At 31.5% G+C, this 27,127-nt stretch overlaps 1 protein-coding gene across 1 annotated transcript in view; it reads right to left on the reverse strand.

Moving 5' to 3' along the window:
• LOC114344837 (phosphatidylinositol 4,5-bisphosphate 3-kinase catalytic subunit beta isoform) overlaps nucleotides 1-27,127 on the reverse strand; it is a 998,515-nt gene that overhangs the window by 624,572 nt on the left and 346,816 nt on the right. The window contains exon 5 of the mRNA XM_050644876.1: nucleotides 12,486-12,713. Coding sequence (XP_050500833.1) covers nucleotides 12,486-12,713 — 228 coding nt within the window. The remainder of the gene's footprint in view (nucleotides 1-12,485; nucleotides 12,714-27,127) is intronic.

Consider the following 27,127-nt stretch of genomic DNA (forward strand, 5'->3'; position numbering starts at 1 on the left):
ATTGTAGGTTACATCCAGAGAGGTGTGAACTTGCCACTCATGTCACAAACAAACAACATAATATGGATTGGGAATCAACCAAAATTTTGTCTAGTGAATGTAATTCTACAAAGAGAAAGTTTCTAGAAATGACATACATTGCCCTAACTCCTTCTTGTATAAACAAAAGAACTGATATCCAACACCTTAGTGCCATTTATTCCAATTTACTATCTAAAGATAAACCACCTTGAAATTAACAAATTGTAATATCCTTGTCTCCTTTACATTGAGATTGACTACCTAATACTAATATTTTAATATTATATTAGAATACTTAAAAATAAAAAAAAACATAAAAAAAAACTATATCTTAACAATAATAACTTACTATCAATCTCAAATGACTTTGATTACAACATTATAACTTTTGTTCAAATCATACTGGAGTTGGCTTAATACTTATTAATAACAAGACCATGGCTGAATAGTTTAAAAACCGATTTTTTATGATAAATCATTCTAATATTTCCTGCCTGTTATTTACTTGTGTAATCCGATCTGTCATAGTATATATATTCTGTGATATTTTGTTTTTTAAAAAACTGTTTACAATTTAAAAAACAATTGTAGTTATCAATGTAATAAAAAAATATTTTAACCATCACTTTTTAAACTTCAAGAGACATTTTATGATTTTAATTAACTTTTTTACACCTTTTTGTGAACAACCACAACTTACTGTGAGTATATTAATTTATAAGGTCCTATACCAAAAAAACTACCATCGTTTTTTATTACAGTCTACCCTGATGATGTAAACGATTCATTAAAGTTTACGAAAGCTTGGATCAAGTAAAAAGTGTTTTCTTTCACATAAAATTTGCTGAATTCCCCAAGAATACAACCTTGTTATATATATATATATATATATATATATATATATATATATAGTAAACTCTTAACTCTGCAAAGATTAAATTTCTTCTTTCTTCTTTCTTCTTTCTTTCTCCTTTTTTTCTCCTTTTTTCTCTTTATATATATATATATATATATATATATATATATATACATATTGTCATAGATAAAGAAAAGCAGAGAGGAAAAAGAAGAAAATCTAATTATCTAATTGTATGCTAATTTTTATTACGTTAAAATAGTTATTTTCTAATATTTAATTTTTTTATTCACCCTGTAAAATAGATACCGATTTCAATTACCCAGTATTGTATTGTAAGATATAAGTTTTTCTTATTCATAATGTTAAAATAATTCTATGAATTTTGGACAAATGCGTTTATCATGTTAACAGTGCAGTTACATTCAATAGACAGTGTTTTTAAGAACAATTAGCGGCAAAAGCGTTTGGAGGCGTTGATATGACGTAGTAAGGATATTTGTTTGGACGAATGGAACTGCAGGGACGAGATAGATTGAAGGATGTCAAAAAAAAAATGGTTTTTCTTTTTTGACAAGACAAGAACGAGAGGCGGTGTGTTTGAGAGAGCTGAAATAGAAGGTACTGTTGAAGAATGAGTAACAAGTGTCGGTCTTCGTAAATTAAAAAGCCTTATAGGTGCCCGTATATAAAAAGCACAAAGTAAAAATGTTATCTTTGGAAGTCAAAAGAAAATTCAATGTCAAGTGAAAGCAACTGTACTAAGGTATCCAAAATACATTTTTCTCTCCGTCAATAGTCTCTGTTTGCCACACTTTTGGTTTTCTTTGGTTGCATCGACCTCTATGTGGAGACTCAAGTGAAATGGGACATAAACTTTTTCGTGATTTTTAAATTGACATAAACTTTCACAGAAACCTTTTCGTGATTTTTAAATTGACTTTTGTTTACTAGTTATAATTTAATTTGTATTCATACTGGGTAATTTTGATTTCAAAATAATTTGCGGTATTTTTCAGAATTGTTTTCATTATTTTGCACAAGCATTTCTAGATTCATAGATTGTCTGTTTTCACAGTTTATTCTATTATTAAACATTTGTGTTTGAATTATTTGGTATAATTAATTTTTCTTTAATATACGGTTATATTTTATTTTTTTTATTTTTATTTTTCCATGAGTTTTTTCTGAGTATTGGTTTTGCATTTCTGCGATTGGATGATGTAAAACCCTGAGATAAATTTATTAAATTGAGCTAGTCCAATCAAAGTAGATATCAATAAGTAGAATCAAAATAATATTGTCGCCCAAGCGTGTGAGGCAAAAGCAGAAACACCAATACCCAGACAAAGTGTACTGGAAAATATATAAATTCTTACAGGATTTTTCTAATTTTTTTTTCTCTCTGCCAAATTTCGACAAAGTATTTTTGATTTTTATTATTCAAACCTTTTTCGCTTTGAATAATCTTGGAACAGTTTTTTACATAACCAGATATTTTTATTTGATCAACATTCTTGTGGAATAGGCAAAGATAATAGTTCGGTTGGTTTGTACGTTCACATTGTTAAGTCCAGAAAAAGGAAAGAAAATGGCAAGAACCAACAAAAAACAAAAGGAAACAGAAGAACGTTATAGCGAGGAAGGAATAGAAAATGTAGACGAAGAAATTAGTATTACAGAAACAACAATCAAGGAGAGTACCACAGAAATGTCAACAATGGATAGGATATTACAAATGCTACAGATACAGGAAGAAAACAGTAAAAGACAGGAAGAAAACAGTAGAAGACAAGCAGAAAAAAGAAAAAAAAGTATAGATGAAAACAGTAAACGACAAGATCTAGGTTTTAAACAAATGGAGCAGAGACTAGAACAGCATAAAGAGGATGTACAAATGTATTTAAAACAGATGAAACATGAAGTAGAGCAGAAAACAAAGGAAATTAGCCAAAATTTAGAAAAACATACCAAGAAACTACAGAATTTGGAGAAACATGTAGAAGACAGAGACGAGGAAATAGAGGATAGATTTAAAAAATTGGATAAGAAACTATTGGAAGTAAAATCACAACATAATACTGGAGAAAGAAGACAAGTAATTATACACAATGGAGCAGAAAATAAGGTCCAATTTGGCGGGGATATAAAGAAACAGCACCCAGTCCCGTTTATTAGGATGCTTAAAAATAAAAAACAAGGATATGAAGAGTTTGAAGAGGCTAAGGATATGATAAGGACTCATTTTAAGGATGGAGCAGCATTATGGTTCGAGAGTAAGCAAAATGAGTTGCAAGATTGGGAAGAATTTGAAAGAAAATTCATGCTAGGGCATCTATGCCATTTCGTTCGTTGCAATTCGGGACTGCACGCTGGGGTTTGTTTTGGTTGGATCAGGGAGAGCAGCATATGTGCCTCCTGATGAGAGACTAATAAGTTTCGAAACCGGTAGAGGTGCTTGCAGCACTCTCTGATTGGACTGGAATATGGTTCGGCTGTATTTTCGTTTTGCAACGAAATTGAAAATGGTTATTCATTTTTGAAAGAAAATTTTTGAGATATTATTGGGGAAAAGAGAAACAGATGGTCGTGAATAGTGAACTACAAAATGGAAAATATGATGAGAAACTAGGAATATCCGAAGAGAAATATGCATTGCAAGTATACGCCAGTGGGCAATATTTAAATTATAATTATTCGGAAGAACAGCTAGTTGAATTGATAGCAAGACATTTTGACAATACAATGGAAGACTATGTCACCTTGCAAGGATATAGGGACATGGACAGTTTATGCCAGTTTTTAGTTGTAAGAGAGGCTCGAAGAAAAGAAAGAAGGACCGGTAGACAAACGGAAAACAATGGGAACAACCAAACAAACCGCACAAACAACTACAGACAGTCTCGTAATGAAAATCCTTACCGATACAATGGATATAGGGATAATGAGGGACAAAGATATACAAACAATTTTAATCAAAATAGATATGAACAGAATAGAAATGGATATCATCAAAATAGATTTCAAAACAGTGGGAGAAATTATAACAATCAACCATATCAGCCAAATGCAGGTCGGGAAAATTTTAATAGAGGAAACCAATATAACAACAACAATGGACAAGGAAGAGAACAGAACAGAGAAATAAACAGCCTAAGTTTCACCAGAGAAGGAGAAAATGAACAAGGACACCAAGAAATGGACAATGTGGAAGTAGAAATCAATAGAGCAGGGTCGTCTTTTCAGGAGGGCACTCACTAAAAACAGGGATAAAATTTAATTCAGGAATATATACTCACCCTAGGGAATTTATCACTTTAGCGGGAAAAAAGATTGAATACGTGCGTAATAATTTGGTTATGGTACAGGGGTATATTAAAAATAAAAAGGTTGATATACTTTTGGACACTGGTTCAGAGGTATCATTAGTTAATAAACAATTGATAAAGGATTTAGGACTAGATTCTCAAAGGTATAATATTTCTCGAATAAGGTTAGTGAGTGCTAATTCAAAAAAGATTTCGACTACGAATGAGGCTATTGTTTTGACATTGAGATTTAAAAATAAAGAATATTTGATTAATTGTTTTATAATTGAGGACATGAAGTATGATATTGTCATTGGAGTGGATGAATTGGATAAGTATGGAACGAAAATTAATTTTGCAAACAAATATATAAAATTTGGAGAGGACATAATGGAAGAAGGTTTAAAGGAAAAAGAAGATGAGCAGGAAGTCAGTACAGCGCCGAATAAGGTACGCACATCAATAACTGACAAGAAAGATGAAAATAAAGAGGTGCAAGAAGATGACACAGGAAATGAAGTAGATGTTTTGACAACACATTTTGAATATAAGAAAATGAGAAGTGTGGCATCGCAAACGATGGACACCGATGAAAGAAAAGAGGGGAAGAAGAGGAGGAGAAGAAATAGGAAAAAAAGAAGTGTGACGCCGATACAGGTGGACACAACTTTAGGACAAGAAGAGAAAGAAGAGGAAGAAGGAAATTTAGATGTCAGTACTGCGCCGCAAAAGGTGGGTACAAACATGACGGAAAAGGAAGTTGAAATATTGGATGAGGAAGAAGCTGTAGTTTTTGAAGAAGAAGAATCGGAGAAGGAAGAGAGAGAATTTGAGTTCAATATGTGTACAACGACAAGGAATTGCGAAAGTGAAGAAGAGACATCAATAGTTTGTGGAGAAGAAATGACGTCTGACTTAAAAAAATTACTGGCAAGACATACGGGATTAATCAATACAGAAAATAGAGCAGCGACAAAATCGAACACACGATTAAAATGAAAAACTTATCTAATTTCCGCTCGAAGACATATCCTATTCCATTTAAATATAGAAAAGATGTAGGTCAAGAAATAGATAACATGTTGAGGGATAAAATAATTGAAAGATGTGATTCACAATACATAAATCCACTAGTCATTGTTAAAAAAAGTAATGGGGACATAAGGATTTGTTTAGATGCACGTAATTTGAATTCATGTACAGTGCCCCAATACGAGGCCCCGTTGAATATAGACTCAATTTTTGGTAGAATCACAGGATCTAGTTTTTTTACCAAATTGGACTTAAAACATAGTTTCTGGTTAATTCCTTTAGCAAATGAATGTAGGGATTACACTGCTTTTTCTATCGACGGAGTGGTATATAGGTTTAGGGTAGTGCCATTTGGTTTACAAAGTGCATGCGCGGCTTTGGTGAGGGCATTGCACACGATTTTAAATAAACACGGTGATTTTGTTTTACATTATATCGATGATTTGTTGATTTATTCTCATGATATGTCTAGCCATATGAATCACATAAAGATAGTTCTCAAAGAACTAGATGAAGCAGGTTTAAAATTAAACATAGGAAAATGCAAGTTCTTTCAAAAAGAGGTGATTTACTTAGGTTTCAAACTAGACAGGCAAGGCATAAGCCTAGACGAAGAGAGAGTCAAGATCATAAAAGAATACACACGTCCAACAAATTTAAAAACACTGAGAGGATTTTTGGGAATGATAAACTATTTTAAGAAGCTCATCCCAGACATCAGCCAAAAGGAACTGTCATTGATAGGTCTTTTGAAGAAAAATGAAAGATGGAAATGGGGCAAAGAGCAGGAAGAAGCATTTCAAAATCTTAAGACAGAATTTGCAAGTGGAAGTAAGATATACCATCCGATATACACAGCACCGTTTATTTTACGAACAGACGCTTCGATGAATAAGTTTGCAGGGGTGTTATCCCAAATACAAGAAGAAATAGAAGTTCCAATATGCTTTGTGTCCAGAGTAACAAAAACATACGAAAGACGATATAGTGCGACCGAGCTAGAATTTGCCAGTATTCTTTTCTGCGTGAATAAACTACGTTTTTATCTATTGGGATCAAAGTTCACCATAGAAACAGATCATGCTGCTTTCGTTAATATCATGAAGAATAGAGTAGTAAACAACAGAATACACCGCGGTATTTTATTACTACAAGAATATGATTTTGAATTCAAATATATCAAAGGAAAAGATAATATCATCGCCGATGCTCTCACCAGAGATGAATACTTCAATAAAGAAGAAAAAATGGAATTTCAGGTTGGAATGAACATTCTAAGAGACGACGACGGAATCTATTCATTAGAGGAGGTCATGAGAGACCAAGAGAATCTGGAAGAACAGGAAAAAAACAGAGCAATACAAGAAAATGGAATTTATATAAAAAGAACGGAGGAAAGAGAACTGTATATGATCACAAACGAACTGGCTAACAAAATATTGATTGATATACACCGAAACAATGGACACATTGGAAGTAGGAAAAGCTTTCTGGTATTCCGAGAAAATTATATTTGCAAAGGAGATCATAAGTTGGCAAAAGACATTGTGAAAAGATGCGAGGTTTGCCAAAAATATAAATCGAGGAACTTTAAAAATGAAAACATACCTAAGAATATAACATCTGGCCAAAAATTAGATCTTGTAGCCATCGATATGTTGAGCGAACTGATAAGAACTCCCCGTAGAAATAAGCACATTTTGGTGATGGTGGATATTTTTTCGAAATTTGTAAAATTATACCCTTGTCGAACAACAAAAGGAAATGAAATATTACGAAAAATAGACAATTTTTTAGAAGAAGTTGGGACACCCAGGAAAATACTGATAGATAATGCTACGTATTTTAGAAACGATAGATTTACAGGTGAGCTACAACAAAGAGGAATAGACACTGTATTTACAAGCATCAGACATCCTCAGAGCAATCCATCGGAAAGATATATACAGGAAGTAACAAAGTTTTTACGAATTGCATCTAATGGACAACATACAGGATGGGATAGAAAGATGGAAGAAGTAGAAGAATACATAAACTCTATTCCAAACACAATAACCAAAGAATCTCCGATGTATGTGATGAAAGGAAGAATGCCACCTAGACCATGAGAAGAACCAACAGAAAGAGAATATGAAGATGTAATAAACAAAGTAACTACAAGATTAAGAAGAAGTGGAGAAAAATACATCCAAAGAAAGCAAAGACAACGGCGAAGAAGATCTGTTACATTTCAACAAGGTGATAAAATAATGGTGAGAGCACTGAGAGTGTCCAATTTGAATAACGGTGTTTGTGCGAAATTGATGCCAGTATTTGAAGGTCCATACGTCGTGCAAACAGCAAATGGGGTAAATAGCTATAGGATAGGGTACATAGAGAATGGCAATATTAGGGGTATATTTAATATAAACGATATATACCGGTATTTTGAATAAAAATTTGTAGAAACATGTAAATAATTTAGATACTAAGTATAGAAATAGGAGATAGGATAAAAGCAAAAGGATTGAGTAATTTGGGTATAAAAGAAATTTTTTTTCTATCTAAAATTTTGTTCATACCCAAGGTCGGGGAAGTTGTCATAGATAAAGAAAAGCAGAGAGGAAAAAGAAGAAAATCTAATTATCTAATTGTATGCTAATTTTTATTACGTTAAAATAGTTATTTTCTAATATTTAATTTTTTTATTCACCCTGTAAAATAGATACCGATTTCAATTACCCAGTATTGTATTGTAAGATATAAGTTTTTCTTATTCATAATGTTAAAATAATTCTATGAATTTTGGACAAATGCGTTTATCATGTTAACAGTGCAGTTACATTCAATAGACAGTGTTTTTAAGAACAATTAGCGGCAAAAGCGTTTGGAGGCGTTGATATGACGTAGTAAGGATATTTGTTTGGACGAATGGAACTGCAGGGACGAGATAGATTGAAGGATGTCAAAAAAAAAAATGGTTTTTCTTTTTTGACAAGACAAGAACGAGAGGCGGTGTGTTTGAGAGAGCTGAAATAGAAGGTACTGTTGAAGAATGAGTAACAAGTGTCGGTCTTCGTAAATTAAAAAACCTTATAGGTGCCCGTATATAAAAAGCACAAAGTAAAAATGTTATCTTTGGAAGTCAAAAGAAAATTCAATGTCAAGTGAAAGCAACTGTACTAAGGTATCCAAAATACATTTTTCTCTCCGTCAATAGTCTCTGTTTGCCACACTTTTGGTTTTCTTTGGTTGCATCGACCTCTATGTGGAGACTCAAGTGAAATGGGACATAAACTTTTTCGTGATTTTTAAATTGACATAAACTTTCACAGAAACCTTTTCGTGATTTTTAAATTGACTTTTGTTTACTAGTTATAATTTAATTTGTATTCATACTGGGTAATTTTGAATTTCAAAATAATTTGCGGTATTTTTCAGAATTGTTTTCATTATTTTGCACAAGCATTTCTAGATTCATAGATTGTCTGTTTTCACAGTTTATTCTATTATTAAACATTTGTGTTTGAATTATTTGGTATAATTAATTTTTCTTTAATATACGATTATTTTTTATTTTTTTTATTTTTATTTTTCCATGAGTTTTTTCTGAGTATTGGTTTTGCATTTCTGCGATTGGATGATGTAAAACCCTGAGATAAATTTATTAAATTGAGCTAGTCCAATCAAAGTAGACATCAATAAGTAGAATCAAAATAATATATATATATATATATATATATATATATATATATGTATATATATATATCAAATGAAATAGAGAATGTGGAGAAATCCCCTTACGAATAATTCACACATCCACCATTTTGGGTTGGGAAAATTTTTTGAATAGAATTAAAAATCCAAACACTAGTTCTTAGAAATGTGTTTCGCCCTCATCAACCTCATATATATATATATATATATATATATATATATATATATATATATATATATATATATATATATATATATATATATATATATATATATATATATAACAAGGAGAGGTTAGCGCGAGTTAATAGATATCGGCATGGCTCGCAATAAGTATGAAAAACAAAATATGCACAAGATGGAATGCAACCATAGACACGTGTTTCTGACTTATTAGTCGTCATCAGTATGATATAGCTAAACAGGAGCAATGCAACCAATTTGTGGCTGTAATGTTAGAAGACCCTCAGGATTCGAGAGCAACAACTAACAAATCCACGGAGGAAGCTACAGCTACCTGAGGCAAGGAATGCCAAACGTTTAGAACGTTTTAAACAATCAAACAAGGAGAGGTTAGCGCGAGTTAATAGATATCGGCATGGCTCGCAATAAGTATGAAAAACAAAATATGCACAAGATGGAATGCAACCATAGACACGTGTTTCTGACTTATTAGTCGTCATCAGTATGATATAGCTAAACAGGAGCAATGCAACCAATTTGTGGCTGTAATGTTAGAAGACCCTCAGGATTCGAGAGCAACAACTAACAAATCCACGGAGGAAGCTACAGCTACCTGAGGCAAGGAATGCCAAACGTTTAGAAACGTGTCTATGGTTGCATTCCATCTTGTGCATATTTTGTTTTTCATACTTATTGCGAGCCATGCCGATATCTATTAACTCGCGCTAACCTCTCCTTGTTTGATTGTTTAAAACGTTCTAAACGTTTGGCATTCCTTGCCTCAGGTAGCTGTAGCTTCCTCCGTGGATTTGTTAGTTGTTGCTCTCGAATCCTGAGGGTCTTCTAACATTACAGCCACAAATTGGTTGCATTGCTCCTGTTTAGCTATATCATACTGATGACGACTAATAAGTCAGAAACACGTGTCTATGGTTGCATTCCATCTTGTGCATATTTTGTTTTTCATACTTATTGCGAGCCATGCCGATATCTATTAACTCGCGCTAACCTCTCCTTGTTTGATTGTTTAAAACGTTCTAAACGTTTGGCATTCCTTGCCTCAGGTAGCTGTAGCTTCCTCCGTGGATTTGTTAGTTGTTGCTCTCGAATCCTGAGGGTCTTCTAACATTACAGCCACAAATTGGTTGCATTGCTCCTGTTTAGCTATATCATACTGATGACGACTAATAAGTCAGAAACACGTGTCTATGGTTGCATTCCATCTTGTGCATATTTTGTTTTTTATATATATATATATATATATATATATATATATATATATATATATATATATATATATATACATATATATATATATATATATATATATATATATTGGTACAGTTGATTTTTGCTGTATTTTGTATGTATTAGTATGTAGTGAACTATTTGAATGTAACTTTGGTTAGTGATTTTATACTATAGACTATAGGTAATTATTTATGTTTTCAATCCTTACTTATATTGTAATTTTTAACTGTTAATGGGGTTATTCTGTATAATAATAAATAATAAATATGTATCTCGAAGTATTTACACAAACATAAACAATAGGTTTGTTTCAACTAGCGATCAAACCAGTAAGAAACTATTCGCGAATAGTCGACCAGCACGAGTATAGGGGATAGCACTGGTAACTATTATACAGTCTGCTCCAACGAAAATTTGACAAATTTGCAAAATTCATGCCCTCAAATATAACCCCCACATCAACCCCCACAAATTTATTATAAATTAGTTAAAACCAAAATTATCTTTAAAGTTATTCCGCAAATTAAACAAAATAGAGGGTCGTGTAGAGAAAAAAATTACCTTTCAAATAATGTGCCACTCGACTACACTTGCTATTTAAAAAAAACTGGGGGTTGAGGCGGGGCAGTAGGAAGTGACATTTGAGGGCATGAATTTTGCATGAAAATTCGTCCTGCTTTCAATACAAATTGGCGTGTTTTTTTTAAATTGTGAAGAAACTCTTGGTTTCTGAGTTTCTGGGAAAGGGAGTCAAATTTTCGTTGGAACACACTGTATTTTCGCACTGGTCAACTGTCACGGTTTTAGTTGTAATTTTCGCAGTAGAACTTGATTCAATAATATCCATTTCACTATTCTCACTAGCACCTGAAAAGTTTTCACCTAATGGTGTCCCTGGGGAAAAAGCTTCCCCCATTGGGGGTCGCTTATAGCACTGTTTATCGCACTCAATCAATATCAGTTTTTAAATCACACCAAGTGTCCTTTTTTCTACTAATTAACTCGCTAAATAGTTAATTTTATTAAGAGCAGATTTTAATGGGCACTGTCAGTTTTGAAAAATAAATGTTATAAATGTGTATTATCACGGACTTACCTTTTTTTCTATTATTTGTGACGCACTGAAAAATGCCCATGAAAATGACCATACCAGATATTCCATCTCAAATTTTTCCATCAGATGCCAATGCAGATAAACTTATAGTAGGTAGAAGGAGAATATCATGGCTGCGGAATTTGAGAACATGGTTTAAGAAAACCTCAACGGAACTGTTTCGAGCCGCAGCAAGCAATGTTATGATTGCCAATAGGATTTCCAACATTCGAAACGGATAGGGACCAGAAGAAGAAGAAAGTAAAAGTAGTTGGAGGGAAGAATGGTTGGATATGGCGACATATACATACAAAATAATAAATAGGAAAAGATGTATCCATATTTCACAATTGTGGTCTAGAGGTAATAATGTACTCACTCCAAGATGAACTACAACATTTATTAAAACCAATTATGTATAAGATAAAAATACTTGGACGCATATCGGCCCAACACAAGCCATTATCAATAACTACAGGAACAACCAACCAACAGGAAGAACAAAGAATCAGTAAGGCTCGATCCAGTTAAAACACAACATACCCATTAAAATTTAAATAGCACTGCTTCATATTTTTGTGAAGTAGTATAGTAGTAGTTTTTTCCCTTCCTGTTGGTTGGTTGTTCCTGTAGTTGCTGATGATAGCTCGTGGTGGGTCGAAACGCGTCCAGGTAGGTGTTTTAATCTTATAATTAATTGTTTTTAATAAATTATGTGGTTCATCTTGGAGTGAGTACATTATTAAAATAATAAATGTATAAACCCAAATGATGATTGTCAAAAAAGATCTCTTTAATATCTAAGTCTTACAAAGGTATCTTTTTAAGTTTGTATCTTCTCGTAATTTAATTCTAATAATATAACTTATTACACACTATTAAAATACATTCTCCTGGCTCCATAATATTATTAAACATATCAAATGGTTACTCCTTATAAATAATTCATCTCAACATTTGGTAATCCCATTATTTAAATAAAACCTAAATTAAATGTACATGAGGAAGAATGCTTAATAACAAAAGAAAATGTAAAAACATTTACCTTGTTGGAATCTTTAGATTTTCTGGACTTAGTTCCTTTTGCATACTTATTAACTTCATAAACAACAAAACACAACTTAGCGTTTCTTGGTATATTGCACACATCTATGTCAAAGACTAGTTCAGTATTAATTGAACACTCGTATTTATCATCTATAGAACAGTCAAAAGTCTTTTTCGGTTGACATAAAGATTTTCCGCCATGAAAGAGACCTGCTTGAATGCCAATCTGAAAGTAAAAGTCAGTGTTAAAATCGTTTACATTAGCCCGATCAGGGAACACAAAATTTTACAAAAACCTCCAAAAAAATAAAGGAAGGATGAAAATTTGGGAATAGGTAGTTGAAATTGTCTATTATTATATAAGAAAAAGTTTACAATTCTACATCCCCTCCATTTTACAAAAATTGGGAAATGCGGTGTGAAAAATATTTTCTCAGGAGTGAAAAAATATACGTTCAAAATAGGCCCGGAATTGGATAAAATTACTAATTCTAAGCAACTTTTGTTCTATAGAGTTTTTTCATTCCTTTTCGAGTTATTTGCGAGTGAATATGTTCATTTTTAACAAAAAAAAAACATGTTTTTGGACGATTTTTTGCAGATAACTCAAAAAGTAAGTATTCTATCGAAAAAATATTCTTACTAAAAATATAGCTTATAAAAAATTGAAAAAAAATGGTGTACGCGAGAGGTCTGTAGACCCAGTAGAAGCAGAGTTGTAGCTAATGAAAAGTAGGTTCTTCTTCGTCAAATTCCAAATCGAATATTTCAATGTGAAATAACCAAAAAACAGAGCATTTTTCGGGCAAATGCATTACAACTTTTTTAAAGAGGTTAAAAAAAGGTTTATTTTTGTTTGTTAAAAAAACTTCTAACAATATAAATACGAGTTACGCTCAAAATATTGTTGGTCTCATTTATTTTTTGGTACAATATAAACGTATACTTCCGGTATAACCGGAAGTTGCAAAGAGATGAAAATATTTTCATTTAATAGATCATCCTTCAAAACCCCTTTATTCCTATTTTTATGGTTCTGTTGCCTTTAGTTCTCGAGATTTTTCTAATAGGCCAGTTATCTGCCTCACCCTATATAGTGCGACGGGCACCGAGCGCCGCGGCGGTGTAAAAGTCGAGCGGACGCACATAATTAACAATTAAAAAACTACGGTTTATAATGAAATAAGCCCCGATTAATCATCAAAATCGTAAAATTGAATGTTTAAACTTCAATTTAGGCACTTGGTAACCTCAAAGGTAATAATTTACATATGAGTTTTCAAGCCTCGAAAATGGGGATTTTCGCATTTTTCAGATTTTAAATCATTTAAAACTACAAAACTATTAACTTCTGAGAGAAATGACAAGAGACATTTTGTCTTATGAATCACGCAAAAAATCTAAAAAATGTTTTTCTGAGGAAAATAGGAGATTATTGGAAAAGAGCACGCCACACCGGCAAAAAATCGGATGGACACGTCTAATTAACAATTAAAAACAACGTTGTAAATTAAATGTAGACCCGATGTCTCTTTAGAATCTTGGAAATGAATGTTTACATTTCAATTTAAGCACTTGGCAACCTCAAAAATACTACAGTGGAACCTCGATTATCCGTCTCTCCATTAACCGTCACCTCTGTTAACCGTCAGGGTCCGTACATAACAGAAGTAAAAAATGAGTCATAAATTAATTTTGTTTGAGCATTGCGATAAGTCGATAGGCCAAGTGAAATTCGCTGAAATGTACAGTTTTGCTCTCACCATATTTTAAGAATGAATTAACTGTTTTGTTTTCGTGGCCTAAAGATGACATAAAAGAATGGTTAATTTGTGATGAGGACGCAAAATTGTTGACAGATGATGAAATCGTTGAAATGGCAACAGGGGCGGAGGAAGCAGATTCAGAAGCTGACACAGACTACAGCTGACAAATTGATTAGGTTGTACGAACACAAATCTCTCTTATATTGTCAAACAAAACATACAAATAAAATTTGAGAGCTGTACTATGAATTTTGAATTTTTTTAATGTTCTGTTAACCGTCTTTTCGATTATCCGTCATACCCTTGGTCCGGTGCCCTGACGGATAATCGAGGTTCCACTGTAATTTAAATATGAGTTTTTAAGCCACGAACTTGCGTATTTTCGCATTTTTCAGATTTTAAACCGCCTATAACTCTAAAACTATCAATTATTGAAAAAAATGCAAAGATAACTTTCTTGTTTAGAATGACCAAAAAAAACCTAAAAAAATATTTTCCGGGGCAAAAAAGGTGATTTTGTATTTGTTTAAAAAAATTGTATAACAATTTTTGCCAAAAATTTTGCCCGGCATCCTTCAGATTTGTTTAAAGGGAATCCTTTGAATAGGAATCCGCAAATAAACCGAATCAGAAATTTTCTCAGACGGAAGCGGTCTCACCACATGGACTATAGCACAGCTAATAATACGACACCCACACTGAACTACCTGATCTTGCATAAGCGTTAAGTTAAGGTAGTAGGACACAATGTTAAAATTCATATACTCTTTAGGTACAGTTACCGTCACTATATCAAAACCAATCTTCGAGTTATGCATATGTACGTGAACTGTAAACTTTCTATTTTAATAGTATCTAGTTAAAATTTCCAAAGAAAGCAATAATTTCTTTATATTTGCACTTAAAGAAATCCATGTCATAATTTACTTGGTAAGCTGCCCTAAAAATTGGTTTTATGTAATAATTTTTGAAATACAAAATAATTACCATAATATATAATCAACTATGCAAAAAGCTTTATTTTAAGCTAATAGATTTAACTTAAAAGACAATCAATATTGTGAATGTGAAGAAATAGGCACACCAGAACACATAGTATTTATTTGCGAAAGACAAACAAATACACAAGAACTACAAAGAATGAGAAGAGACTTTGTTGGCATAAATATAGAAAATATAATACAAAATGAAGAATTATTTAACACACTAAATAATTTAGCGGACATAATATCAAAGAAACAATTAGAATTATATAATATTAGACGAAGAAGAAATCAAGTAAATAATATCCAACCTCTATGAATTTGAATAAGAAATTATACAAAAAAAAAATTAAAATTATATATAAAAATATAAAATAAAATATTGGAATAATTAAATAAATATTTATATAATAAATAATTAAAAATTAATATCAAATATAAAATAAAATAAAATAAATCAAAAATCAAAAAAAAAATATCAATCAAAAAAAAAATTAAACTAAAAACCTGAAATTTTAAAACTCAATGGTCTGAGGCTCACCGAAATACCATTGAGAATATCATAAAGTCGATTAGACCTGCACTTAAAATTATTCGTGACTATTTTTAGATGAATAGTGCTGGCATTTCTCATCTGAGAATGAGAAATGGGAGCACTTTTATAAAAATTATATGTTAAAAAAAAAAGTAATAATTTATCTTTTGTTTATTAGTTTTTGTTTAGTTGCTGTTATTTGTTTATTAGAATTGTTTATTAGAATTGTTTACAATTTGTAGTTTTCAGAATTAGTAGTAGATTAGGGCTATTGTTAATTAGTCAAATAGAAAAAATTCTTAAAATAATAATATTGTAATAAACTACTGTAATCCCATCAGGAAACGACCTGGATTAGTCACAAGAGGCCAGGTCAATTGTATAGTACTATAAATAAATAAATAAATAAATAAAATATCGACGTGTTTATACTATGTTAATAAATCAATCGTGTTTGACGTAACTTCAAAATTATGGCTTATGGCTTATGGCGTTCACTATTTATACTTTGAGATGCCAATAAAAGTGAATTGACACTATTATCATTGTTTATATAGGGATAGTTGGTCAGCCCAATAGGAAAATTTGTTTGATTCAAATTGAGACAGTCACCAGATGTCCCCACAATTTCTGTCAGGGTCGCAACGTCAAAATGCATACACACCAAGTTGGATACGATCCTATTCATAACACCCCAACTCGCATATATATGGAAGAATATATTTAGACATGGAATTAATGATGTCATGCTATTTTTATATATATATATATATATATATATATATATATATATATATATATATATATATATATAAAACAGATGAAATAGAGAATGTGGAAAAATCCCCTTACGAACAATTCACACATCCACCATATATATATATATATATATATATATATATATATATATATTTAAAAACATGAGATGTAGATCCTTGAAACACACTCAGTGATCAAAAGATCCAAGGTTAATGGTTTGACGACCACTCGTACGAAATCAAACAGATGAAATAGAGAATGTGGAAAAATCCCCTTACGAACAATTCACACATCCACCATTTCGGGTTGGGAAAAATTTTTTGAATAGAATCAAAGATCCAAACACCAGTTCTTAGAAATGTGTTTCGCCCTCTTCAACCTCTCTGGGCTTATCAATAAAGATGAGAGGTTGAATATCTTTAGACACATTCCAATCAAAAAACAACATTCGAGACCTAGACATAGAAGGTGCGTAAATCTACGGCAAGTCCGACAATGACAGTCTCAAGTTTTAATTCCCTAATTACTTAAAGTAAGTAAAATATATGTTTAAAAACATGAGATGTAGATCCTTGAAACACACTCAGTGATCAAAAGATCCAAGGTTAATGGTTTGACGACCACTCGTACGAAATCAAACAGATGAAATAGAGAATGTGGAAAAATCCCCTTACGAACAATTCACACATCCACCATTTCGGGTTGGGAAAAATTTTTTGAATAGAATCAAAGATCCAAACACCAGTTCTTAGAAATGTGTTTCGCCCTCTTCAACCTATGAATGTGTCTAAAGATATTCAACCTCTCATCTTTATTGATAAGCCCAGAGAGGTTGAAGAGGGCGAAACACATTTCTAAGAACTGGTGTTTGGATCTTTGATTCTATTCAAAAAATTTTTCCCAACCCGAAATGGTGGATGTGTGAATTGTTCGTAAGGGGATTTTTCCACATTCTCTATTTCATCTGTTTGATTTCGTACGAGTGGTCGTCAAACCATTAACCTTGGATCTTTTGATCACTGAGTGTGTTTCAAGGATCTACATCTCATGTTTTTAAACATATATTTTACTTACTTTAAGTAATTAGGGAATTAAAACTTGAGACTGTCATTGTCGGACTTGCCGTAGATTTACGCACCTTCTATGTCTAGGTCTCGAATGTTGTTTTTTGATTGGAATGTGTCTAAAGATATTCAACCTCTCATCTTTATTGATAAGCCCAGAGAGGTTGAAGAGGGCGAAACACATTTCTAAGAACTGGTGTTTGGATCTTTGATTCTATTCAAAAAATTTTTCCCAACCCGAAATGGTGGATGTGTGAATTGTTCGTAAGGGGATTTTTCCACATTCTCTATTTCATCTGTTTGTTTTATATATATATATATATATATATATATATATATATATATATATATATATATATATATATATATATATATATATATATATATATATATATATATATATATATATATATATATATATATTGTAGTTTTATATATCGGCAATTCGGTCTTCGGGAAATGAAACTCTATTTGTTATATCTCAATATTTCGTCACTCTTTTTGTGACTTCGTCAGGAGAAACTGTAAATTTATTATGATTAGAAACTACAAAAAAATTAAATATTTCGGTACTTACAACTATAAGAGAAATAATTTAGGTTTGGAACATATCATTACATTGACTTATAAAATTATTATGTCTTATTTTGGCATATTTGGGAGTTATGGTAACTGCAATAAATTTTAATTTAATAGAATGTTGTTTAATATTGTACATTTTTTAGTGAATTGGTCAAAGTAAATAAGAGAAAGAAATATTTTCGAAATTTTACGGTTGAATGGTAATATTAATAGTAGAAAAATTAGAAAGGACATGAATGATGATAAATTGATTTACAAAAAGTAATTAATGGTACATGGTGGGTTAGTATAAGACTGAAAGTTTTTAGAAATTTATAAATAATTAATATAGATTAATATTGGATAATTAATTGAGTAATTTGTTTGTATTTTTAAACTTTGGGATTTTTTTTTATTTTTTTATTTTAAATGTTATGTATTATTTAGAATGTTACAGTACATATTACTCAGATGGTTAGTGTCAGTCTTATAGTTTATAGATTCGGGAGTTTTGTTAATGTGTACCATCTCAAGAAAAAGTCGTTTTTTATAATTGTCAATTTGTTCAACGACTTTTACATTGTTAAAATCAAATTTATGTCCGGTATTTAAGTGGTGTTCTACTAAGGCACAAGAGTTCTTTCTGATATTACAGTCACTTTTATGTTGAGTGACACGTTGTTTAAGCCCTTGTTTACTTTGACCAATATAACAACCTTGACATCCAATGCAATTAATTTTGTAAATTATGTTGCTCATTAAGGCGTTTGGAGTATTAGCTTTGGTTTTTGAGAATAACTTTGAATTTAGAAGTGGATTGTACTTAACTAATTTGATGTAGCATTTATTTATAAATTTGTTGATGATATAATATGCAGTGTACCCTTTAACCATATCCAGACAGTACAAACAATATTTAATTCACTTCATCAAAGGGGATGCATCCGCTTCAGGATGCAGTCAATTTTATATATATATATATATCAGCCCAAAACACATTGACTGCATTCCCCAAAATTATTCATTTGGTATTATTAACAGTCACTACATATTAATAATCATATATATATATATATATATATATATATATATATATATATATATATATATATATATATATATATATATATATATATATATATATATATAAAACAAATGAAACAGAGAATGTGGAAAAATCCCCTTACGAATAACTCACACATCCACTATTTCTGTATATATATATACTACTATATACTACTATATACCACTATATATATATATATATATATATATATATATATATATATATATATATATATATATATATATGTCAAGCGATGACTCCCGGGACATTCTAAGCGACCTAACGATGACTTCAGGGACATTTGCTGAATTCCGGGTCTGGCCGGAATTCCTATACGTCTAATGATGACTTCCAGGACTGTCCCGGAAATCAATTTATGTATAATGCCTGCTTCCGGTACAAATCAGTTTTTATGATCTCGCAAAAATAGTCATCAATCTAGTAGGATACTTATTTTTATGAGCTCATATAAGTTATAAATGTAAGAAAAAATTCATTTTCTGTTCACATTTAAAATTCTCCTTTATACCCAATACTTAAAATTATAATTTCGAGTTCTAGCATCCTTGACAGTTACATGTTTCAAGTTTCGTTTTAACTAATCTTAACGACTTTATTTGAAGCTAGAGGAGAAGAGAATAAACTTGATAATGCCTATATTGTGAATACCATTTACTTATTATGTTTAATGAACATATATGATAACGATACTCTAACTTAACCTATAATCTATGCTAGTTTAATTGATACTAAGGCTTACAGCTCATGTTCCTTTTTGATACTATGGTCATAAAATATGGAAAAACTAAATTTGAAAAATTCGAATCATCAAAACCACAGGCTCTGCTTGATTTATGTTACAACAGTTAACACATTTTAGTTTATTATAACTGTTGGAGGGCGTATATAACTCGACCGTCCGTCGTGGGGCCCACTATCCTTAGTGGTGCTAGCAGCACCCAACCTATACGATATCATATTGGATAGGTTCATTGCAATGAACCTATGTAAGATGTTTAAATAAAATTTGTAAAAAAATTAATTATATAATATACAAAGTACAACACAATCAATATACTGAAACATGAAACGACTAGGTCAATAGTACTTATTAGTAACATAAATACTGTTTATTACTACTGCAATATAAGCCACAGGTATACAAGGTGTATAGTGTATACTATTTCATAGGGAGAGTATTGGTACCTCGTAAAGTAGAAAAGATAGGGAAATGTTGAAATCGGGAAAAAGTTGCGTATTTATGAAGCAATAGTTATTTTCCTAACAAGTGCAGAAAGTCATACTTTTCCGGACGCGACTGCAGTTTGCCGAAAGACGCGAAGCGGGAGTTCGGCAAGCAGTCGAGTGCGGAAAAGAGACTTTCTGCAAGAGATAGGAATAATATTTTTTCTATAAGTCTTTAAAAAATGCCCAAATCTTAATCAATTAATTTAATTATTATGAAAATACATACACAAATGAATTCTTTGACAAGGTTGTCAAAACCAAACTTTCAATATAATTAGTTAGCATGAAGACGATCTTGCTTTCCATGACGATGATCCAAAATGACTGTTATTGTCTACCGATTTGACTTTCGAATATTAAGTCAAAATAATTTTATTTCATCGAATTGTCGCGTTAATTTCATTAAAACAGGAACAGAATAAGATACATTTGAAATAAAATAGTAAATAATATCTAAATATTAGTTTATTGCATGTATTATAATTATTTTAAGGCCATATTAAAATATCTACACGCGTGCGGAAAAGTAAAACGCGTGCGAAAAAGTGAAACTTTCTAAACTAAAACGCGTGCGAGAAAGTAGACATTTTTGCACGGTCGTAGAAAAATAAATTTGCTAAATCAGCATTAAGGAAACCAGATCCGTATTTAATATTTAAAAATAATTAAAAAGTCCTGTTTTCTAATGTTTGGCCTAACTCCTTTATTTCACAAAATATTAAAAAAAAACACTTGAGAAATACTACATTGATACGTGTTTAGTTTTATAATACAATGTTTCGTACTTTCAGGACCACCATTGACATTCGTTTTTTAAATACGAACCTGGAAGGTAGGTAAAAGAAATAAATAAAATAAATGTCCTACGAGACGTTTTCAAGTATTTTTAATATTAATAACCAAACCATAAGATCAAAGATTCCAATGACACCAATTTGTATAGTCTACTGACTAGTGATGTTGATTATAGTTACTTTCGAGTATTCGTTACAAATCGTTACTTTTGTATAAAGTAATCATGTACAGTATTCGTCACTTTGATTACTATAATTACTTTTGTTACTTTTGTATTTGAGTACCGGTAATCATATCGAGAATCGTATTTCTCAGTAGGTAGGTATTTTGTATAGGTATTCCGATATAAAAACTACAATAGTCGTCGTCGTTGCTCGCTTTGATACGATTGGTACGAAATAACGAAGTAATCAGAATAATCAAAGTAGATATGATAGTCGTTACTCGCTCTAATACGATTGGTACGAAGTAACGAAGTAATCAGAGTAGGTAATCAAAGTAATCAAAGTAGATACAATAGTCGTTACTCGCTCTAATACGATTGGTACGAAGTAATGAAGTAATCAGAGTAATCAAAGTAGATACAATAGTCGTTATTCGCTCTAATACGATTGGTACGAAGTAATGAAGTAATCAGAGTAATCAAAGTAAATACAATAGTCGTTACTCGCTCTAATACGATTGGTACAAAGTAACGAAGTAATCAGAGTAATCAAAGTATCAAAGTAACGGTTTGCCTCTCTGTATAGTAATCGTTACTTTCAGTATTCGTAAGTACCGAGTACTTTGTAACGAATAGTTACTTTTTCAACATAACTACTACTGACATTCTCTTTTACTAAAAAGTTTCTTGAACCAAACTTTTAATCAATAATAGGTACTAAAAACACTTTCAGACATTCATAAAATCGCATCGCCCAAGAAATGGTTAATATTTGAATCGTTGATAAATCACTATCAGTTACGAAAAATTATCGCCTGCATGTACAGCTAGCTCAAGAAGTAACTACCCACTAAAAAAATTCCCCTACTTTACGAGATACCAATACTGTCCCTATGAAATAGTACACCTACACCCTGTATGGACGGTAATTAGAAACCGTGAGAACTGCAGTTCTATAATTAGCATCCAAATTAATACGAGTTTTAACAAATTTGGTGCTTCAGCAAACACATACTTATTTAGGTGACTAAAAAATGACTTCTCTATCAACCTGCACTTCAGACCACACCCATACTGATTTTCCTTCAACTGAGCCTGGCAACGCTGTTGCCGTTAATTATTTATCAATCATATAAAAGTGTTTTGACTTGCAAGACATTTTAAATGTATGGATATATACACTAGGGTGGAACGAAAGGATAGGAAAAAAAATTTTTCTTTCATGGAACTTTCTAATAGCACTCGAAAGTTGCCTTATCATGTCTACAATAAAACTACAAAATATTTTTGTTCTACGTTTACATCTTGAGGTGCCGCAAGAGCTTTGAAAAGATAGGTTTTTAACAAAAAATACAGAAAATTTCTTTAAACTGGTGACGTAACTAACATTCCTTAGTCAAATATTGTTTCTAATAACAGTTAACATTGCTATTATTGCTATATGTTTACATTGCTATAAGATTTCTTTAGTTACAATATTCATCTTGATACTTAAATAAAATGGTTTTTTGTCTCAAATTTGGGCATGATCTTTTGGGAAGAAATCGTTGCTCTAACAGAGCCATTTTTGCTTCAAGACCACAGACACTAAGAGATGGCTCAGTCACGAGTTTTATCACTCTTTCCACTGCCTGTGTGTGATAGGGAAAACACGGAAAATCCACACACTGTACCTGACAACTAGGGTCTCTTGCTTCACTTATATATTTTTAAGTCCTCGTCAGTTCTATGTTTTGTCATAGGAGGCTAAGTAATTTTATTCTACCGTCCAGTTAATTATATCTTTATCAAAGTCATTGGCATTAAAGTTAAGCTTCGGGACAACAAACTTCCTTACACCATTTATGAGTTCCGATCTTGCCTTCAAAAGTCGCAGCAGACCTAGCTCGCCTTATATATTTTCTCTTGTCCCATTCCTTTGAATTACTTGATCAATTATTTAGAGATGTTCCTCACAAAGATAACGTGAAAATTTGATGAGTCTCCATAGATGTTTTGATCCATTTACACAAAATGGTTTCAGTTTGATATGAAACCAGACTGGGACATACACCTTCATCACATACATAGTTACAGTTTTCGGATTATTTGAAGGATTCTCTGATGCAACGTATAACCGAAGAAGGCGATTGGCCAACGTAAGCCATCGTGAATGAGCTAATTTCCCATGGGTTTTTAAAGAAAGATGAAAAGGATATACACCACTGGAGATTGCTTTGCACATTTCAAGTAAATATTTTTGATCTGTGCTTAGATCATCCTTAATCTCTAGAGTAGGGAGGTTGTTTTGTATGGAAACGAAATTAACCCCATGAAGCTGGTTACAGATTTCAAGTTCTTTGCCTAAAAGCCCTCCAAATTCATTACGGTCTTTAGTTTTTCCATCCAATGTGCAAAACAAATGATGCAAAGGCAAGTATTCATTGGTATAGAACAAACAAATTGGCCACTTCAGCGGCTTATTTAGGTTTTTTTTTTTATAAAAGCAATTACACCATTGTTAATGCCGATGTTAGTGGCAGTTCCATCAAACCCGACAGCTGTTACATATATTGGAAATGTTCAAAAGATTGTCCTCTTGAAAATGCTCCATTATCTTTTATAGCTTCACCTGTTCCGGAAGCAGAAGTTATATACCCTAGCAAGGTTGATCTAGGTTCCTCTACTATTGAAATGTGCTCTTTTGCTATAGTCAGAATATTAAATTATATTAAGGAAGAAATAAAATGTATTTAAAAAATATTTAATATTTCCTATTAAATATTTCTTTAAATGTGGAATTCCAGTTCAAACTTTGCCAGTTTTAGTAAAAATAAACAATGGATTGTTGTAAGTTAAAATTAAAATTATCTTAAAAGAGTAGTTTTCGAGTGTGTATTTATCATTTAAAATAGGAATTAAGACATTACAATAGCTATTTTTTACCAAACCAAAATCATCAAAATTTGCAAAATTTAACTAAAAATTCTAACTTTCAACCCTTTTGCGGCACCTCTAAAAATATTTTGTTTGGAAAAATATTTTATTTGTGGCTTCACAATGGTTATAGGCAACTTTCTCTCACTATTACACATTGAAATTATAAAATCATTTTTTTCGTTCCACCCTAATATACACGACTACCGGGACATATCGCGGACATTTACGTAGATATTATAAGATTAGTTATTTTCAACTATTTGTAAAGGAAGGTCTATTATGTACAAATTAAAAATTGGCACCTACATATTGAAGATTTCGGTTCCTATTCGAAAGTACGGGAATCGAGTTGATTACTGAAATAAATTCGAATTAACGAAAATATTTTGAATCATTCATTAAATTAAAAATTGTGTCATGGAAGCGATCAATAGAACATAAACGTATGTATGGTGATTAGTTCAGGGTCAGTTCTTTTTGCTTAGACCTGTGATTCACAAACATTTGGCGAACATTTTATTACCTACAGAGTCTATCGTTGACTTTGTTTTTTCCTTAACCTTCGGATGACCAAGCGGGGGAAATTGTGACCCCAGCGAATGTTTTTGTTTAATAAATTCAAAAGTATTTTTAATTTTTAACTCATTATTTTTTTATTTGACTTTAATATCATTCTAGATATCCTCATATTTTGAAATAAAAAAAAATCCCTATATTTTACGAATAAAAAATATATTCTGAAGTTGATGTTTAATAAAATAGCGTCTATTATGTGTAATTACAAGTAGTTTTACGCCAATGACGTCGACTTTGCAAAGTAACAAGACACTTACTCAACATACACGCTACACATGACACTAATACTCATTTTGTGACTGGATGCCAAACAAAATTAAAAATTAAAAAAAAAAACTTTATTTTTTGTTAATAATTGTCATTTTTGACATTTTTGACCTGGGGTCATTTTTCCCCCTCTTGGTCATCCGTGTAACAAAAAAAGGTTGGTCATCGGAAGGTTAATAACTGGTGGTAATAAGGAGTAAGAGAGTAATGACATCATTGAAGTTGTACATATTATAGGTGGCGAGCATTTACCGACAGAGTCTATCGCTGACTTTGTTATTTTTTTTTTCGTTAACGACTGGTGGTAATAAGGAATAAGAGTAATGACATCATTGAAGTTGTACATATTTCATAAGTATGTACCTTGCACAACAGAACTAAGTACCTACATAACAAAAATTCGTTCGAAAATATTTGCCATATACAATCTTTCATCAAATTCTAATCGATAAATAGTAGTGTTATCGAGAAACTGATTGATGAGAAAAATAAATACTTATCTTTATAAAGTTTAAAACAAATTCCTCGTTAATTAGTTTATAGAGAACGGATATCGTCCGGTTATTTCAGGTTAACCTGTGAATGAAACATAAAGATGGGAATGGGAACTGCTTTGTATTTATCGCGGTTATATAAACTTCACCTTTCTATCCTCACTCTGCTACAAATCTGACGATCATTTTTTCACTAACTTCCGAATGTTCCATCGAGTCTTAATTGAACTCTGTTTCTCGCGACCCCATAATCCACAATATTACTTTTCGTTAAATAAGCAATGTATTGTTAACATAGTATATATGAGTACCATTATATTTAAATTACGGGTTACTAGTTATCTACTTCTTCACTGTTATTGCAATAGGTACTCTAAGTTGTGTGCTAGATTCAGCCATATTTATAATACCTATATCACACTTGAATACGTCACCAACAATTAACCGCTTTCGTCCTAGCGGTCAAAAACTGACTCATCGATGAATATGCGGTATGGCCAATTTCAACGTACTGCAGTATTTGCGGTAATTTCTACACGCCCTTTTGTCTGAGTTTACTGTTATCCTTTCGTTAAATACGAATGCACTTTGCACGAAAGATAAGTTGACAGTCTTCAATGCGATTTTCCTAGACACAAAGATAAGTAAACAGGTAACCGGTCTCTAAATATTAAACAATCTAACCCCATAAGGGGTGGTTATGGGCCTCAATTTTTATTAGTAAAACAACTATCTAACCCCACAAGGGGTGGTTATGGTCCTCAATTCTTGCGCAAGAAATTGTGCAATTAATTGCGCAATTACTTGCATCGTGTAAAGTGGCTATAAATTTCTAATAAGCAGTCCACCATACCGAATCCACTATTTTGGATTTTAAATCTGACAAAATCGTAATTTAGTCACTCCAAAAAACCCCAATTAATTTTTCTTTAGAAAAAAGTGGTAACCTCTTTTAGTTATATCACGAGTTCCCGATTACAACTCTAATTTTTACAAATTGACCGAACGAAATCCGCTCTCTATTAATTAACTAAATATGTTACCAGAAAAAAATTAAAATATGCCAGAACTCATCAACATATGAGAAACTCAAAATTATTACGTTTTTTTTAAGTATATAGTGTACCGTGTAGAAAGTAGTAATGTATTCAAGATTTTGAGTATGTATTTATACCTTAATACTAATTAACTAAATACGTTACCTGAAAAAAAAATCAAATGTACCGGAACTCACCAAAACATGAGAAGCTCAAAAATATTACCGTTTTTTAAAAAGTATATAGCGTACCATATAGAAAATAGTAATGTGCTCAAGATGTCGGGTCTCTATTTACACCTTAATACTAATTGACTAAATAAGTTACCTGAACAAAGTTTAAAATGTACCGGAACTCATCAATACATGATAAACTCAAAAATATTACCGTTTTTTTTAAGTATATAG

This window comes from Diabrotica virgifera, chromosome 2 (genome assembly GCF_917563875.1).
Source record: "Diabrotica virgifera virgifera chromosome 2, PGI_DIABVI_V3a".
Lineage (NCBI taxonomy): Eukaryota > Metazoa > Arthropoda > Insecta > Coleoptera > Chrysomelidae > Diabrotica > Diabrotica virgifera.